The sequence below is a fragment of the Vulpes lagopus genome, chromosome 12 (genome assembly GCF_018345385.1).
Source record: "Vulpes lagopus strain Blue_001 chromosome 12, ASM1834538v1, whole genome shotgun sequence".
Taxonomy (NCBI): domain Eukaryota; kingdom Metazoa; phylum Chordata; class Mammalia; order Carnivora; family Canidae; genus Vulpes; species Vulpes lagopus.
This window is the reverse complement of record NC_054835.1, coordinates 83,132,863-83,149,966: the sequence shown is the minus strand read 5'-3', so window position 1 is coordinate 83,149,966 and position 17,104 is coordinate 83,132,863. Positions and strand designations below refer to the sequence as shown.

The 17,104-nt window shown below is 35.8% G+C and overlaps 1 protein-coding gene across 1 annotated transcript; it reads right to left on the bottom strand.

The window, feature by feature from the left end:
• Positions 1 to 1,077: 1,077 nt before the first annotated feature.
• NPFFR2 (neuropeptide FF receptor 2) lies at positions 1,078 to 16,574 on the bottom strand. Its single transcript, XM_041723703.1, has 3 exons — positions 16,247 to 16,574; positions 7,659 to 7,758; positions 1,078 to 2,151 (listed from the first exon to the last, which is right to left on the bottom strand). The coding sequence occupies exons 1-3, from the start codon at positions 16,572 to 16,574 to the stop codon at positions 1,329 to 1,331; spliced, it is 1,251 nt and encodes a 416-aa protein (XP_041579637.1). The 3' UTR covers positions 1,078 to 1,328.
• Between the last annotated feature and the right edge of the window lie 530 nt (positions 16,575 to 17,104).

The window sequence follows — 17,104 nt, the reverse complement described above, 5'->3', positions numbered from 1 at the left end:
TCAACTCAATTGAAAACTCAACAGTTATTTTCTCAAAGGGCTATTTAATGTTGAAAGGCTTTTAGCTTGAACCACATAAACGACTGGAAAAACACAATAGGTCTAAACCAAGAGATTTATTTTTGTTTGCCAAACTATTCATTTTATTATCAAATTTTCTAAGGACTAATCTCACTCTCGAATAAAAGCTAGCATTTACAGCTGTTATCATTACATAATTGAAACACAGCAGAATCCAAGGGTTTGGTTTGCAAGTCTCTTTATAACAGTGGCACTAATTTACAAATTCAGCAAGAGTGCCAGATTTAAATGCTGTGCCCAGCAGGAAATCTGGAATAATTGGTCCTGTTCTGTACAGACTTCATGTGAGTCTTTTTTTTTTTTTTTCATGTGAGTCTTATAATGATTGTTGAACATCTTTGACTAAGCACTACAAAGTAGAGCTGTCACTCTTTTCCCTGTTGGAGATTCTATCAGAGAGGAGAGCAAATTGAGGTCTCAAGTTACCTCTGTGGGAAATATGAGTTCAGCAAAGGCATGAATTTTATTTATGAAAATATTTTTTAAGCATTTATTTATTCATTTAAGAGACAGAGATTGAGGGCATAAGCAGGGGGAGGAGCAGAAGAAGAGGGAGAAGCAGACTTCCTACTGAGCAGGGAGCCCAACTCAGGCTCAATCCCAGGACCCAAGATCATGACCTGAGCTGAAATCAAGAGTCGGACACTTAACTGACTGAGCCGGCCAGGCACCCTAACAATAAAAATATTAAAAAGCCAACAATGTTATGATTTCATCAATCTTAATTATATTCTTTAAAAGAAAAAAATTAACCTTCAAACAGAAAGAAGTAGTGTTTATTTGCTATTACAGTTCTTATTTCTGAGAAAGCTAAGTATATTTTGAAAGCACAAATAATTCTGTAATCTGAAGTTTCAACTCCAAAAGCAAAGCTGGAATTGATAAAATGTACTCTCATGCAAAGAATTGCCCATTTATCCCACTTGGGGAAAATGGATGTGTGTGTTGTGTATATTTGTATATCCATAATACACATGCTTGACTAATACACAAATGGCTAAAATGGAAAAGGTCAAGCTTTGAAAATTGTTCTTAGAAAATGGATTTATCCAGGCAAATTTGTAGGTCAGTCTCTATATATTTTATATACCATAAGATTGAATACGAACATAAAACCAGTTTTTTCACTTCTGTTCAGAGAGGGCTTTCAGTATGTTTCCTTTAGAACATTCTCCGAAAGAACTGAAGTACAAACCTATAGAAAGCAAGAGTATTTCTATATATAACTCACAGTATAGTTAAAATCATCATACCAGCTCTTTTAAAACCTCATTGCTATGAGTGACTTCCCCTAATACTAACATCATCAATTCTTGTTTGGGTTTTTCCTCATGTGAATTTTGAATTGTAGGTCCCTGGGCTAACTGATGAGATGCACTTATGATCACATTGTTTTTAGTTCTTAGGGTGTAAGTTTTCTGGGGCTTTGCTCTTTTTTGGCATACCTGGAGATGAAAAGCATCTTGGAAAGCATGATGAAAATTCTCATTGAAGAAACCATAAATGATGGGATTGATGCTACTGTTGCAAAACGCCAGCCAGTGTGCAAAAGGGTAGATGTAGATGTTGATGACCCACAGTTCATTTAGAGATAGGTCAGCATAGTCTGACAGCATCATCAGTGTCCACAGAGGCAGCCAAGAGAGAACAAAAATCAGGGCCACGATCAGGAGCATCTTAATGACCTTCTGCTTTTTCTTGGACACCATGTGCCACTGCTCTTTGTTCTGTTTGCCTATGTGGGGCACCGTCATTTTGAAGAGTGAAATTCCAATCCTTCCATACATGATGACAATGAGGGACAGGGGAGCTAGGTAGATGTTGGCAAACAGCACAGTGGTGTAGATCTTCCTCATTTCTTGATTTGGCCAGTCTTCCCGGCACCAGTAGACTGGACTGGTTTTATTTTGGGAGTTGAGTCTCACTTGGTAATATTTTTCTTCTTGTACATGTAACATTATTGCAGATGGGGACATAATGACAATGGCCAGGACCCAGATGATTACAATAATGATAAAAGCTGTCTTGATAGTGAGCTTTGGCTTAAAAGGGTAGACAACACACCAGAACCTGCAATTAAAGACAACTATCAGTGGAACACTGCCTTATAACTTCTAACCAAGTTGTGAATTAAATTTCATTCTCTCACATTCCCCTCAAAAACCTTGAAAGTTACGATTTGCAACAGAGAGGCATTCATTGGTATTTTTTGGTAACTGATATAAATTTCAACTCAAAGTATGATTATCTTTAATATTATAAATAATTATTATTATATTAATAATAATTAAAGTAACCATTAATATTATTAATATTAATAACAATAATTACTATTAATAATAAAAGTGACCATGGTATCTAGCATATATTGAACGTGAATATTTAGTATTCTGTCCCAGATTCTGTTTCATTGGTTTGCATTAATTTTCTCCTTAAGGTTCCCCACTTAAAAGAGGGCAAAATAGGCTTAGAAAGGGTAAAAAAAAATCTTTCCCACAAGTACACATGATTTTAACACAAGTAGTATATTTTGTTAAACTCTCCTTCATGACCTTCTATGCTCGGTCAGTTGAACATTAACAAGGATGACATAAACAGAAGCTTGAGCGATGACACAGAGGCACCCATCCAAACCACAGAATTATGAGAAATGCTTAAGCATTATTGTTTCAAGCCACTAAGTGTTTGGGTGGCTTGATTCACAGCTGTAATAGTCTGAGAGTTTCCATTATGAATTCTGATTACATGCCTTCCAGATGTTCTATGTCCTTTGGTGAGCATGGAAATTCAGTATCAGTATGTAGAATAACCTGGTTTCATTTTACTGCAGTTTTGCTATTGTGAGTCTCGGTGTTATTATTCATACTCACTATGATAATTATAATGATACCATATACAACTGTATAATATTTTATATTTTTCAGAGTACTATCAATCACCTACTTAATCTTGGGTTGTTGTAATTATCCTGTAAAATGGAAATATGAAAATTACTACTTTCCAGATCTGAAGATAAGAAGACTTAAAGCTTTTTAGTGGCTTACCAGCAGCTCCATATTTATCTGACGTATCTTCATATACTAATTAACTTGAACGTTGATGGTTCTGTTGTTCTTTATTGCATATGTAAGGTCTGCTGCCTTAACCTCCAAGTTTTCTTTTAGTCTTCTAATTAATGAGTTCCCCATCTACTCACCCTTAAATTATAGATAACTTCATAGGCACAATTCTAGTTATCTTGCTCTTTTTGTAAGTCAACTATTGGGGCTTCACATATTTTTTTTTCATTTATTCAACAAATACATGTATTCAGAGAGGCAAAGATAAACATGTCAGAAAATGCTCTCTGCCAGGAAACAATGAAAATATTATGTAATTATGCTCAAGTCATGGTAGAGTTTAGACTTAGCCACTGCATTAGTCAGGGTTCTCTAGGGAAACAAAGCCAAAAGTATGTATAAATATATAGAAAGATATTTATTTTAAGGGATTGGCTTATGCAGCTATGGAAGTTGAGAAGTCCCAAGATCTGCAGTTGGCAAAATGGAGACCCAGAAGAGCCAATGGTATAGTTCCAGTTCAAATCTGAGGGCTTGAGAATAGGACAACCACTGATACACATTCCAATCCAAAAGCCATCAGGCTCCAACCCCAGAAGAGCTAATTGTTGTAGTTTGAGTCTGAAGCAGAAAAAGACTCATGTCTCCGCTCAGCAGGAGGAGTTCTCTCTTACTTGCAGGAAGGTCAATCTTTTGTATTTGGGCCTTCAACTAATTGAGTAAGGACCACCCATGTTAGGGAGGGCAGTCTTTTATTTAGTCTATTGATTCAAATGTTAATCTCATCAAACACACCTAGAATAATGTTTGACCAAATATCTAGGCATCCCATGCACAGTCCATTTCACACATAAAATTAATCACCACAACCAGTTAGGGAAAAATATCCCAAGTATTCTATCTCAAGTCTTGTTCTGGACCAGTGAGCACCCAGAAGTGATGGGATTTGAAGAGTAACTAGAAGTTGAAGAGAGAAGGAAGGTTCAAGGATAAATCTTAAGATTTTCATTTAGATTGGGTTTGTGATCCTGACATTCACTGATGGGAAAATGAGAAAAGGAGCTTTTATTTATTTTTTTTTCAAAGGTTTTCTTTTTCTTTTTTTTTTTTTTTAGTTTTTTAATTTATTTATTTATGATAGTCACACAGAGAGAGATAGAGAGGCAGAGGGAGAAGCAGGCTCCATGCACCGGGAGCCCGATGTGGGATTCGATCCCAGGTCTCCAGGATCGCGCCCTGGGCCAAAGGCAGGTGCTAAACCGCTGTGCCACCCAGGGATCCCAGAAAATGAGCTTTTAAAGTTTTCTTTGTGGAGGACCGGTAGGAATGAAAGTTGAATTCTGGGCCGGTTTATTTTGAGGTGCTTGTTGTTGGATGTGCAGGTGAAGTTATTCAGGAGGTATTTTGAACATAAATATGAAATTTAGGAGAAAGAATCTAGAGAAATAGTTTTGGGAGATTTTTTGTAGTTTGGCTTCCTCTAAGAGCTAACCCTAAGAAAGGCATTTAGGCGCCAGTTTCTCAAATAGAGATGAAGGTATGATTTTAAAACAAGTTCAATTTGGGGCACCTGGGTGATTCAGTCAATTAAGCATCTGCCTTTGCCTCAGGTCATGATCTCAGGGTCCTGGGATCAAGCCCCATATCAGCTCCCTGCTCAGCAGTAGGTTTACTTCTCTCCCCCCTCTGTAATCACTCAAATCTTAAAAAAAAAAAAAGTTCAAATTCTTTAACATACCTTCCAAAGGCCATTGAATATGGAATGGCCTTAGTAATACTTCTTTTTTTTTTTTAAGATTTATTATTTATTCATGAGAGACACACAGAGAGAGGCAGAGACACAGGCAGAGGGAGAAGCAGGCTCCCTGCAGGGATCCCAGGGGATCCCAGGACCTGGGATCACGTCCTAAGCCAAAAGCAGATGCTCAACCACTGAGCCACCCAGGCATCCCTGTGACTCAATTCTAATGAGTAGGATGCAGAAGGGACACTGTGTGACTTTCACTACCACTCTCTCTTAGGACACACCTGTGAGAAGTTCAGCTACCTTGAAGCTGCCATGCTGTGGAGACCATATGGGGCCTGCGAAGCCCCAGTTCTTTGTCCTAGATGTTCAAGTCTTCTCAGTCTGGGCACCAAATAAGAGAAAGGCATCATTCCTGGCCTTGGAGCTGCCCCTTTAGTGCCAAGTGGAGCAGAGATGAGGTATATTTCTCCAATTAGTGAAGCTGCCCTCATCATAGATTTGAAAGCACCATGAGGCACTAAGTGGCTTGTTTGGGGAGGGGCCTTGTTATACTGCAATAGATAACTGAAACTATAGAGAAATAATACACGGATGGGAAGGCAGGAAGCAAAGGCTGTGTCATATCATAGCAGGTGACCATATTTTCATCACTTTATAAAAGTCCTAAAACATGACAGATACGGATGACATTTTTTTTGGTAGGTCTATTTAATCCTAATCCTATTCCATTTTATTCAGAAATCCTAATGTTGTTATGTATCCTTTCTGTCAGTGTATTTATGCTTTTACAATATTAGTCTGCACCTAAAACATTTTAAATTCTATGTTATGGCACTTTATTATATGTATCATTCTACAGCTTTGAGATCGTATGCTTTTGAAATTTATGCATCTTAGTATATACATTGATCTAGTTCCTTAATTTTAGCCACCATATAGTTAATAAATATAGTACAATATACTTATTATTTTAACCTTACTTTTTAAAATGAAATCTCTGTTTAAGAGGCATACTAGTAACAGTGAAAAAGAAATTCAGGGATATTTAATACTAAATGTAATGTGACAGTAAACCTGATAAGCTCAAGACTCAAGTAGAAAATGCAAAGGATATTAGTTTTTCAATTCATTGTAGAGATAACATAAATAATCGTAAAATTAAGGTATAGTATTACAAATTTATGACAAAATAGTAGCACCGTTACTAGTATAAAGTAAATATTAGTATGAATTAGTATGCAAAAAACTAATAGTAACAGGATGCAGTAAACTTGGAAATAATTAGCTGCCAAATTTCAATGTAAAAAAGGTATCTTTGGCATTTGGTGGTTAGCATATATTGTAAATTCTGTTCTCTTTACTTGGAAACCAAAATGCCAGATCAATAGGATGGGTTCTTAGAAATAGATTACATTGAAAATAGAATCTACCAAGTTGTTTTTTGATATCAACAGTTCTATTGCAATTTCACGTTTTTTCAACACACTCTATCCTGTGTGTTGTTGATTGCTTGTTTTTTGTCTTGTTTTGTTTTGTTTTGTTTTGTTTTTTTCCTTTTCTTCACTTGGGGATATAGCCTTCAGGTAATTGTTCAGTTTCCCTCTCAAATCTAATTGTCATCGCCACTGCTTTACATCCACTCCCATGTAGGTTGTTACAAAAGTTTAACTGTTCTTCCTTTCTCCAATCTTGCACAACTCCAAACCTTTTCTACCTGTTTTTCTAAAATGAAAATCTAGTCATTATTCCCTTGTATAAAAAAACTTCAGTAGCTCCCTGCTGTCTTCAAGACAAATGGAGGACAGGCCCACAAACAACCCATTTGCCTCTTTATGTGCCATTCCTCCCTCCCATGTTCTAGCTAGCGTGCCTCTCTGCATTTATCTTGACAAGTATCCTACTATTTCAAGAGATGCTCCCTCTGTTTCTTCCAAAATTTCTTGAGGGATCAGATATGACGTCTTCTGTGAACCCAACACTTTCTATCCTGAGAGGTAATTTGATCACTCTCTCCTTTGTACAATTGTTATATTAGTATTACTTGTAAGTATTTGTTAATGTGTCTATCTGCCTCTACCAGAGTGTGGACTCCTTTAGGTAGCACTTTGTCTAATTTGTTTTAGATGATATACAGCCCAGCACAGTACAGGCATACCTCAACACTATGTGAAGATGAATGTATTAGTAAATTCTCTCTTAAAATCTGGATGAAATTTGATTTATTTCACCACATTTCCACCATTGGAAAATTCAAGATCCTAGTGAAAACTAGTATAACTATGATGTTAAAGACTTTGTGTCCCCCCCCAAAATTCGTACCTGGAATAAGGGTTAGGGTTTTAATCCTGATTGCATGGTATTAGGAGGTAGGACCTTTTGGAGGCAATTAGGTTCAGATAAGATCAAGAGAGTGCGGTCCTTATTATGGGATTAGTGACCTTTTAAAAAGAGGAGACCAGAGCTCAAGGCTCCAAAGAGAAGATGGCCTTCTGCAGACCTGGAAAAGGTTTCTCACCAGACTCAGAGGCTACTAGTATCCTGACATTGAACTGCCCAGTCTCCAGAACTGTGAGAATTAAATTTCTGTGTTTCAGCCATGCAGTCTATCATATCTTGTTATAGCAGCCCAAACTAAGATATATATCATTCCTAATTATTTAATTTTAAAATATGAAAATTTTGGTAGTCTTATTAATCTTAAAAGAGTAGGATATCATATTTTGGACAGACATATCAGATTTAGTAGATTATACATTTTGGTGCTGACTTACCTATCCACAGCTATCGCAACTAAAGTAAAGACTGAAGCCGCAACTGGAATCCCCTGGATGAATCCACTGATCTTGCACATTGTGCTTCCAAAGGGCCATCCTGAAAGGGGTATGAAAGAATCTTTGAATGGATCATATATTTTTAAAAAATTTCATCAAAAATATGAACAGAAAAGCATGGATATCAAGACTGATAAAACTATTTCCTAAATGATATCCAGGGAACAATCAGTGTTTCCCATTATTTTCATTAATTTCTCCAGATCCCTTTTTAGCATATTAATAATAGTGTCAGAACTTATATAGTATTATCTTTTAACTTATCTAATCCCCTAAACAGGCTTTTGAAGGCTTTATTCTCCTCCTCATGATATAGATTAGGCAGTAAATACAGAAATATCACATACCTTGCCACAGCTAGTTAGAGACATAATTAGGATTTCAACCCCAACCTAAATCATTAGCCCTTATGTAATAAATACCTTTAAATGAATAAGACAGGAAGAATATTGGTTTTATAACTTGGAAATATAGCCCATAAATTATGAGTAACAGGAGTTATATGTAGAATAAATAAAATTAGTATTTATTCATATATAATGCAATGAGACAACTAACCCCAGAGGTACAGTGTTATAGAGTGAATGTTTGTGTCACCCCCTCACACACCAAATTCATAAATTGAAGCCTTATGCCCTAATATATTTGGAGGGAGGGCCTTTAGAAAGTATATATTTTAGATAATACTTTAGGGTGGTGCCCACATGATGAGATTAATGCTATTAGAAGAGGAGGAAAAGACAGAGCTTTCCTATGAACATGCAGCCTCTGATGTGGTAAGGAAATAAATGTCTGTTGTTTAAGCCACCTGCTCTATGGTATTTTGTTATAGTAGCCCAAGCTAACTAAAACATACTTTGAGAATAAAGAGCACTTTGCATGAACAAAAGTAGTCTATTTGAATTACTGTCTAATCAAACCTCATTTACTGTAATGTTTATAAAAGAAATAGAACAGGTTGATATAACCACCCATCTGCTATTACAGGAAAGTAATAATATTCTTTCACTAGCAACTATTCTAGTTTCACAAGACAAATTTTAAAAATCTGAGAAATATGCAACATTAATTTTTTTAAAAAAGATCATACAATTTATTTGTAAAAAAGATATTTACCTAATTTAAAATATTCCCAATATCTAAATAATCCAAGGATATATATATATATATATATAAAAACAAACATTTTGTCATCTATCCAGACCATTTTATTTTTAATTTTTTTAAAGGATTTTATTTATTTATTCATGAGAGACACAGAGAAAGAGAGGCAGAGACATAGGCAGAGAGAGAAGCAGTCTCCATGCAGGGAGCCCAATGAGGGACTTGATCCTGGGACCCCAGGATCATACACTGGGCCGAAGGCAGGCTCTCAACTACTGAGCCACCCAGGCATCCCTATCCAGACCATTTTAATATGGATGCTTGAGTGACTGTACCTAATAAAAACCAAGAGAGTGCATGTTTTCCCAGTCCTAAAATTTATTTGGCTGTTATAATATTAAACAAAGAGACAAAAAGGAGCTCTGTGCATAGCCTTTGGTCAAAAATAAAGAATAAGTTTATGACTCATCTCATCTCCTCACTTAAATTCCACTGAAGTGAAAGCACTAGGGAAAAGAGAACTCAAAAAGAATATAAAGCTGGGAAAATAACACAACTGGCTGAATTATGAGTAAATGTAACCAGATGCCATTTGGTGTTCCCCTGGCCAGTGAAAGGATTACTCTTTCAGGAGGTGGAAGCAAAGGGCCTCTAGACTCTGAGTGATCAGGTGCAGGTGGAGTGGATATCACAAGGGTTAAGTAAAAGTATATGCTCTGCATGTAATACCATTGACCAGAGACCCACTGAGCTCTGGAATGCAGACTGTATTATGATTCCTGTGGCAATAGATCAGAGACTTTTACTTCCGGGGAATGTGATCTTTCCAAGAAAGATCTGCACTGATGTGCAGAATTTGACAGTTGTGAATTTCCCGATGAATGGCCCAGACTAATGATACAGAGAGTGGGGCTAACCTCAAACCTAAGGCACGCAGAGATCCAAGGCAGCCATACCATGTCTCACTCTGAAACACAAACAGCTAAGTAGCAATTGAAATAAGGGAAACGTCAAATACAGAAGCAACTAAAATGAATAGGAAAAACGAAACTTGGATGCCTGAGTGACTCAGTGGCTCAGTATCTGCCTCCGGCTCAGGGCATGATCCTGGGATCTGGGATTGAGTCCCACATTGGGTTCCTTGTAGGGGGCCTGCTTCTCCCCCTGCCTGTGTCTCTGCCTCTCTCTCTCTCTCTCTCTCTCTCTCTCTGTCTCTCATGAATAAATAAATAAAAACTTTAAGACAAAAAAAAAGAGAAAAGAAAGTTAAGAGAAAACAAATATAAATCAGGTAGGTGAAAATGAAAAAAAAATATTATAAACCTCTAGCCAGATGTATCAACAAAAAAGAAAGGACACAAAATTCCAAATGAAAGAGAAAAAAAAAACCAACACCACAGAAATATAAAAAATTAGAAAATTATGAAAAGCTATATGACAACAAATTAGACAAACTACAAGAAATGGATAAATTCCTAGAAACATATAACCTACCAAAACCAAAACAGGAAGAAATAGAAAATTTGAACAGAATTAGTAATCACAAACTCCCAACAGAAGTCCAGGACCAAATATTTACTCTCCTCAAACTATTCCAAAAAATAGAGAAGGAAGGAAACCTTCCAAATTCATTGTATGGGGCCAGCATTACCCTAATGCCAAAACCAGATAAAGACACTATTAGAGAGAGAGAGAGAGAGAGAGAGAGAGAGAGAGAGACAGAGAGAGAGAGAGACAGAACCACAAGCCAATATCTCTGATGAACACAGATGCAAAAATCCTCAACAAAATACTAGTCAATGGAATCTAACAATACATAAAAAAAATTATCCACCACAATTAAGTGGGATTTATTCCTAAATTGCAAGAGTGGTTCAATATTCACAAATCAATCAATGTGGTATATCACATCAACAAGAGAAAGGATAAAAACCATATGTTCATTTTGATAGTGGCAGAAAAAGCATCTGACAAGATTCAACATCCATTCATGATAAATACCTTCAACAAAGTAGGGTTTAGAGGGAATATACTTCAACATAATAAAGACCATATATGAAAAGCCCACAGCTGATATCATCCTTAATGAGGAAAACTAAGAGCTCTTCTCCTAAGATCAGGAATAAGAGAAAGAGGTCCACTCTCATCACTTTTATTATTTTATTTTTATTCAGCATAGTACCATAAGTCCTAGCCAGAGCAATCAGACAACAAACAGAAATAAAATAAAATCAGTAAGGAAGAAAGAAGTAAAACTGTCACTATTTGCAGATGACCTGATACTCTATATTGAAAATCTGACTCTGCCAAAAAAACTGCTAGAACTGATACACAAATTCAGTAAATGATATAAAATCAATGTACAGATATCTTTTGCATTTCTATACACTAGTAATGAAACTGCAGAAAGAGAAATTAAGAAAACAATCCCATTTCCAATTGTATCAAAAATAAGATTACCTAGGAAGAACTCTAACTGAAAAGGTTAAAGACCTACACTCTAAAAACTATAAAACACTGATGAAATAAATTGAAGAGGACACAAAGAAATGAAAAGACATTCCCTGCTTATGGATAGAAGGACGAATATTGTTTTTTTTAAATTTTTTTAAGGACGAATATTGTTAAAATGTCTATACTCTGAATCCCTATCAAAATATAAACAAGCATTTTTCACAGAACTAGAACAAATAATCCTAAAATTTGTATGGAACCACAAAGGACCTCAAATAACCAATCTTGAAAAAGAAAAGCAGAACTGGAGGCATCACAATTCTGGACTTCAAATTATATTATAAAGCTGTAGTAAGCAAAACGGTATTGTACTAGCACAAAAATAGGCACATAGTTCAATGAAACAAAATAGAAAATCCAAAAATAAACCCACAACTATATGGTCAATTAATCTACAACCAAGCAGGAAAGAATATCCAGTGGGAACAAAGTCTTTTCAACAAAGTGTATTGGGAAAACTGGACCATTTTCTTATGCCATATACAAAAATAAATTTGAAATGGATTAAAGACCTGAAACCATAAAAATCCTATAGAGAAAACAGACAGTAACTTCTCTGTCATTATAGCAACTTTTTTCTGGATATGTCTCCGGAAGCAAAAGAATAAAAGCAAACACTATTGGAATTTTATCAAAATAAACTTTGCATGGTGAAGGAAACAATCAACAAAACTAAAAGGCAACCTATGAGATTAGAGAAGATATATAAAGAACTTAAACAACTCAATATCCAAATCCAAATAATCATATTAAAAAATGGGCAGAAGATATGAACAAACATTTCTCCAATGACAACATACAGGTGACCAATAGATGTATAAAAAGATGCTCATCAGCACTTGCCATCAGGGAAACAGCCCAAGTGTCCATTGACTGGTAAATAGGTAAAGGAGATTGTGTGTGTGTGTGTGTGTGTGTGTGTGTGTGTGTGTGTGTGTGTGTGGTATAAGATATTATTTGGCCACAAAAAAAAAAAAAAAAAAGAATGAAATCTTACCATTTGCAACTACATGGGTGGACCAAGAGAGTATAGTGCTAAGTGAAGTAAGTCCATCAGAAAAAGATGAATACCCATACGATTTCGTGCCTATGTGAAATTTTTTTAAAGATTTTTATTTACTTATTCATGAGAGACACAGAGAGAGAGAGAGAGAGAGAAAGAGAGAGAGAGAGAGAGAGAGAGAGAGGCAGAGGGAGAAGCAGGATCCATGCAGGAAGCCCGACCTGGGACTCGATCCCGGGACTCCAGATCACTCCCTGGGCTGAAGGCAGGTGCTAAACTGCTGAGCCACCCAGGGATCTCCATGCCTATGTGAAACTTAAGAAACAAAACAAACTAGCAGAGGAAAAAGGAGAGAGGCAAAACAAGAAACAGACTCTTCACTAATGGTTACCAGAGGGTAGGTGGGTAGGAGGATGGGTTAAATAGGTTATGGAGATTAAGGAGTGCGCTTGGCATGATGAGCACCAGGTAATGTATGTAAAATTTTTTAATAAATTTATTTTTTATTGGTGTTCAATTTGCCAACATATAAAATAACACCCATTGCTCATCCCATCAAGTGCCCCCCTCAGTGCCTGTCACCCAGTCACCCCCATCCCCCGCCCTCCTCCCTAGTTCATTTCCCAGAGTTAGGAGTCTCTCATGTTCTGTCTCCCTTTCTGATATTTCCCACTCATTTTTTCTTTCCCTTTTATTCCCTTTCACTATTTTTTATATTCCCCAAACGAATGAGACCATACAATGTTTGTCCTTCTCCAATTGACTTACTTCACTCAGCATAGTACCCTCCAGTTCCATCCACGTGGAAGCAAAGTGGGTATTTGTCATTTCTAATGGCTGAGGAATATTCCATTGTAATGTATGTAATTTTTGAATCACTATACTGTACATTTGAAAGTAATATAACACTTAGCTGGAATTAAAATAAAAAGATAAACCTCAGAGATATAACACATTGTATTGATGAAATGTTCATGATAGTTTAAGAAACACACAGAAAATAAAAATAACTCAAAGAATTTAAAATATGACAACAGAAATGTAGACTTCAATATAATATCTGGAAAGAAAATTAAGAAAATCTTTGAAAATAGAACAATAAGGAACAGAAAATGAAAAAGATATTTAAAAAGTCAATCTAAAGCCTCCAATATCTGGCTAGCATGAATTGAAAAAAATAAAATGAAGAGAATTATACAAGAAAATTCCCAAAAATTAAGTGGCATTCTATTCTTGATTGAAAGGATCTGGTTTGTTTCCAACACAATAAATGAAACATAAAAAGACTTATCCAAAGTATAATTGCCTGAAATTCAGAGCACTATAGATAAAGAGAAGCCCTGAGAGTTTTCAGGAAAAACAAAACAAAATGCAAATCAGGATAAAAGAAACAGGAGTCTAATGTTAATAGATTTTTCAGCAGTAATATCAGGTTTCTCTGTAGTAACAATAAAGACATTTCCGTTAAAATTTTAAGGGGAAAAATGTCCAGCCTTGAATACTTTATACCGCTATCTATAATCAAATATTAAGGCAGAGTAAAGATAATTGCAGACTAGATCTCAAGTGATTTTATTTTTTATTTATTTATTTATTTATTTATTTATTTATTTATGCCAAGTAAGCCTTTATATTTTTGATCTTTTACAATGCAGATATTTTTAATGGATGACAATATATCTGCATCATAAACTTGCCTTTAGACAAGTGATTTTTTAAATATTAATGCACACTTTCTCAGGTAAGCGTTAGAGAAATAAACCATAAAAGAATATATAGGCTTCAAAAACGGGATTGAGCATGAAGAGAGGTGAAGAGAATTGCTAGAGTCTCAGTGAAGGGACATCCCAGAGCAACAGCTCCATGCCTGAAGAGCAAGATGTCTGAATAGAAATGAAAGGTTAAAGAGCACCAGGAGGGAAGATCTCCAGAAAAAAAAAAAAAAAAGATGCAATCTGCAGGTTGCCTGATATATTTGAAGGTATTTACAAGAACTTAACGCGTCTGGGAGAGAATTTGAGGATATATGACTTATAAATAGTACATACTCCAAACTAAGCAAATCAAAATATGATGCTTTTATTAAATCCAAGAAAACATTTCATAAGAAAGAAATTGATATCCTACCACTCTACCTGCCTCAGTAGGGCTAAGATGCATATAATAATAGGAATGTTTACTCTGCATACTGACTTAACTGGAAATTATAATTACATTGGGAAAATGAGAGGAAGCAAATAATGTGAAGGTGTATTTGTATGTCTATATAAATGCATCTGATTGCCTTTCTACACAATTCCAGCCAATCCTGTTTTCTCAACTCCACTTTTGGCAGTATCTGACAGTTGCTATGGATTTATGTTCTTTTGTTCTATGTCATTTCAGTGGAGTCTGGTGAGGGAAACTACCTCTTGCGGTAGGAGATATTTAGTACAACTAAAGTGCCTCTCCCACAGTGTGAACAAAAAACATTACAATGGAAACATGTTGCTTAGAAATATGAGAGTAACTACCAAAGATGAAGGCAAGATGCTGAATGTGACTGCCTCCTGTGAATGGGAAGGGTAATAATGTGTATGGAGAAGTTGAGATAATACTTTCATTATAAATATTTATGGGGGGGGGAACTGAGAACATTTCTTGCTGGCAAAAATGTTTCTTGAGAGCAATAACAATTCGAATCAATTTTTTCATTTCTTTTGCTTAATAGAGTACCTTAAAAATGTACATTTTTGATAATTTTTTTAAAATGCTAGACCTCACAAAAAATGCAGAATCTATGAGTACACATGCTCGAAGAGGCACTCTAAGACTCTCCCTGGCTCCCACTCCATAGAAAAGAAGGAAAAAGAAGTCAACTCTAAAGAGAAACCTCTTATTCTTCACTAAACACATCCTGAATACTATGAAAAGCTAAGAACTATGATAGGGCTCATGCTGTTCTAAATATTTTTGATATCATTTCTTCTCCTAAAATGTTTTTAAATTAAATTAATTTAATTAAATTAAATTAACATATCCTGTATTATTAGCTTCAGAGGTAAAATTTAGTGATTCATTGGTTGCATACAACACCCAGTGCTCATTACTTCAAGTGCCCTCCTTAATGCCCATCACCCAGTTACCCCATCCCCCCACCCACCTCCTATCATTTTTTCTTATACTGATTTGGAATATATCTTGAATACTGTTCATTAATTAATACAACAAATACTTCTTAAGAAGGTACTTATGTACCAATATTGTTCTGGGAGCTGGAGATACACTGCCCCTGCACTTCAGGAGTATATAATGTAGTGATGCAAGCCAGAAGGACTGTAGGCTAGTACTCTAACAGCTACAATGTGAAGTTACTAATGTTGCATATGTACATTACCACTGAAAAACTACCACTTTTTGAGAAATCAGGGACTGCTGCTCCATCTTCCCTCAAAAACTATTGGAAATCTCCCTAGCTAACCACAAGAGTGAAGACATTGTATCACTGGAAACCAGACTTACCAGTTTCTTGAGCTTTACAGTGTATAATATTACCAATAATATTCCTACCACATTATATGTGCCCTGAACTATATCAAGAAAATTCAAAGTCTTCAGTAAGAAATGATAGATCTGATTCTCTGATGACCTGCAGTGAATTCTCTGTAAAAATGAATCTCTACTCTTCATCTCTGTCACTTGCTTTATTTTTACCCCTACTTCTTATTATTCTCAACTACTTATGCTATATCTATTGGTTTATTGTCTCTCTCCTCTCTTAGAATGTAGAAGCTGTGAGGGCAGTTACCTGGAGCAGTTCTTGGAATTCCATAAATATTTGCAAATGAATAGATGGCCCTGCCAGGTGCAGGGATAGGGGACAGACATTTCCTCCCGTTATCCTTGCACTGCACACAAATCGACATACCTGCTATAATATTGTCCAGCAGCGGGATAGGCATACAAAATATGCCAACCAATAAATCGCTTATTGCCAGGTTCAAGATAAAGAGATTAGTGACTGAGTGCATATGTTTGTTCTTCATTACAGTAAAGCACACCACCGTATTTCCCACCATACACAGGAAGAAGATCAGAAAGTAGGAAATAATGAAGATTGCTGCCACTTGAGGCTGGTGAAGATAGTAGTCCACATAGGTAATGTTGATAACTGAGTATAGGTGATACTTGGTGTCATTGACACTCCAAATGTCATGCCAGTTTTCTGAAGAGTTCGAGTCCCATTTCTCACTCATGACGGACCTCAATGAAAGAGAAGTAGAAAAGAAAAAATATAATTAGAAGCCAGTAGAACATAAGTTCTATATCTGAGTTTAAGAGGAACACTTTTAAAATGCTAAGGGATTTTGATGGTCCTTCTATAATCTTTAATGTTTCATGGAACTGAGTTATAAATAAAGCATTCAAATTATTAGGGTCTTAACCAGGAGGGTTTGAAATTTCCACTTTAGTATTATTTTTTATATCCTCAATATCCTCTGTGTTTCACTTTATTATACCTCCTATCCATTTGCAAAGTTTTAAGGGAAATTCTGTTAGCTAAACCTTTTAAAACTCCCCTTTCTCCTGTCTTCAGGTATCATAAACTGTCAAAACCTACTTGTTCCTTTAAGGCTTACATGTTTTTAGCTTTCCTGGCAATTTAAACAAGATGAGGTGTCTATGTCTTCAAAACTGCCTTTGAAATAAGCTTCTTGTAGACCCCTTATTCTGCTTTGACTCAATTAACCGAATATTCTCTTTATATATGAACAGGTAGCCACTA

Bases quoted from the DNA above. Each gene is read 5' to 3' on its own strand.
- NPFFR2 (XM_041723703.1), bottom strand. From the start codon at position 16,574: ATGAGTGAGAAATGGGACTCGAACTCTTCAGAAAACTGGCATGACATT. The intron at 7,759-16,246 runs GTATGTCGATTT...TACCCCTTTCAG, and splicing joins GCTGGACAATATTATAGCAG to GATGGCCCTTTGGAAGCACA. The intron at 2,152-7,658 runs GTAAGTCAGCAC...CTTTAATTGCAG, and splicing joins GTTGCGATAGCTGTGGATAG to GTTCTGGTGTGTTGTCTACC.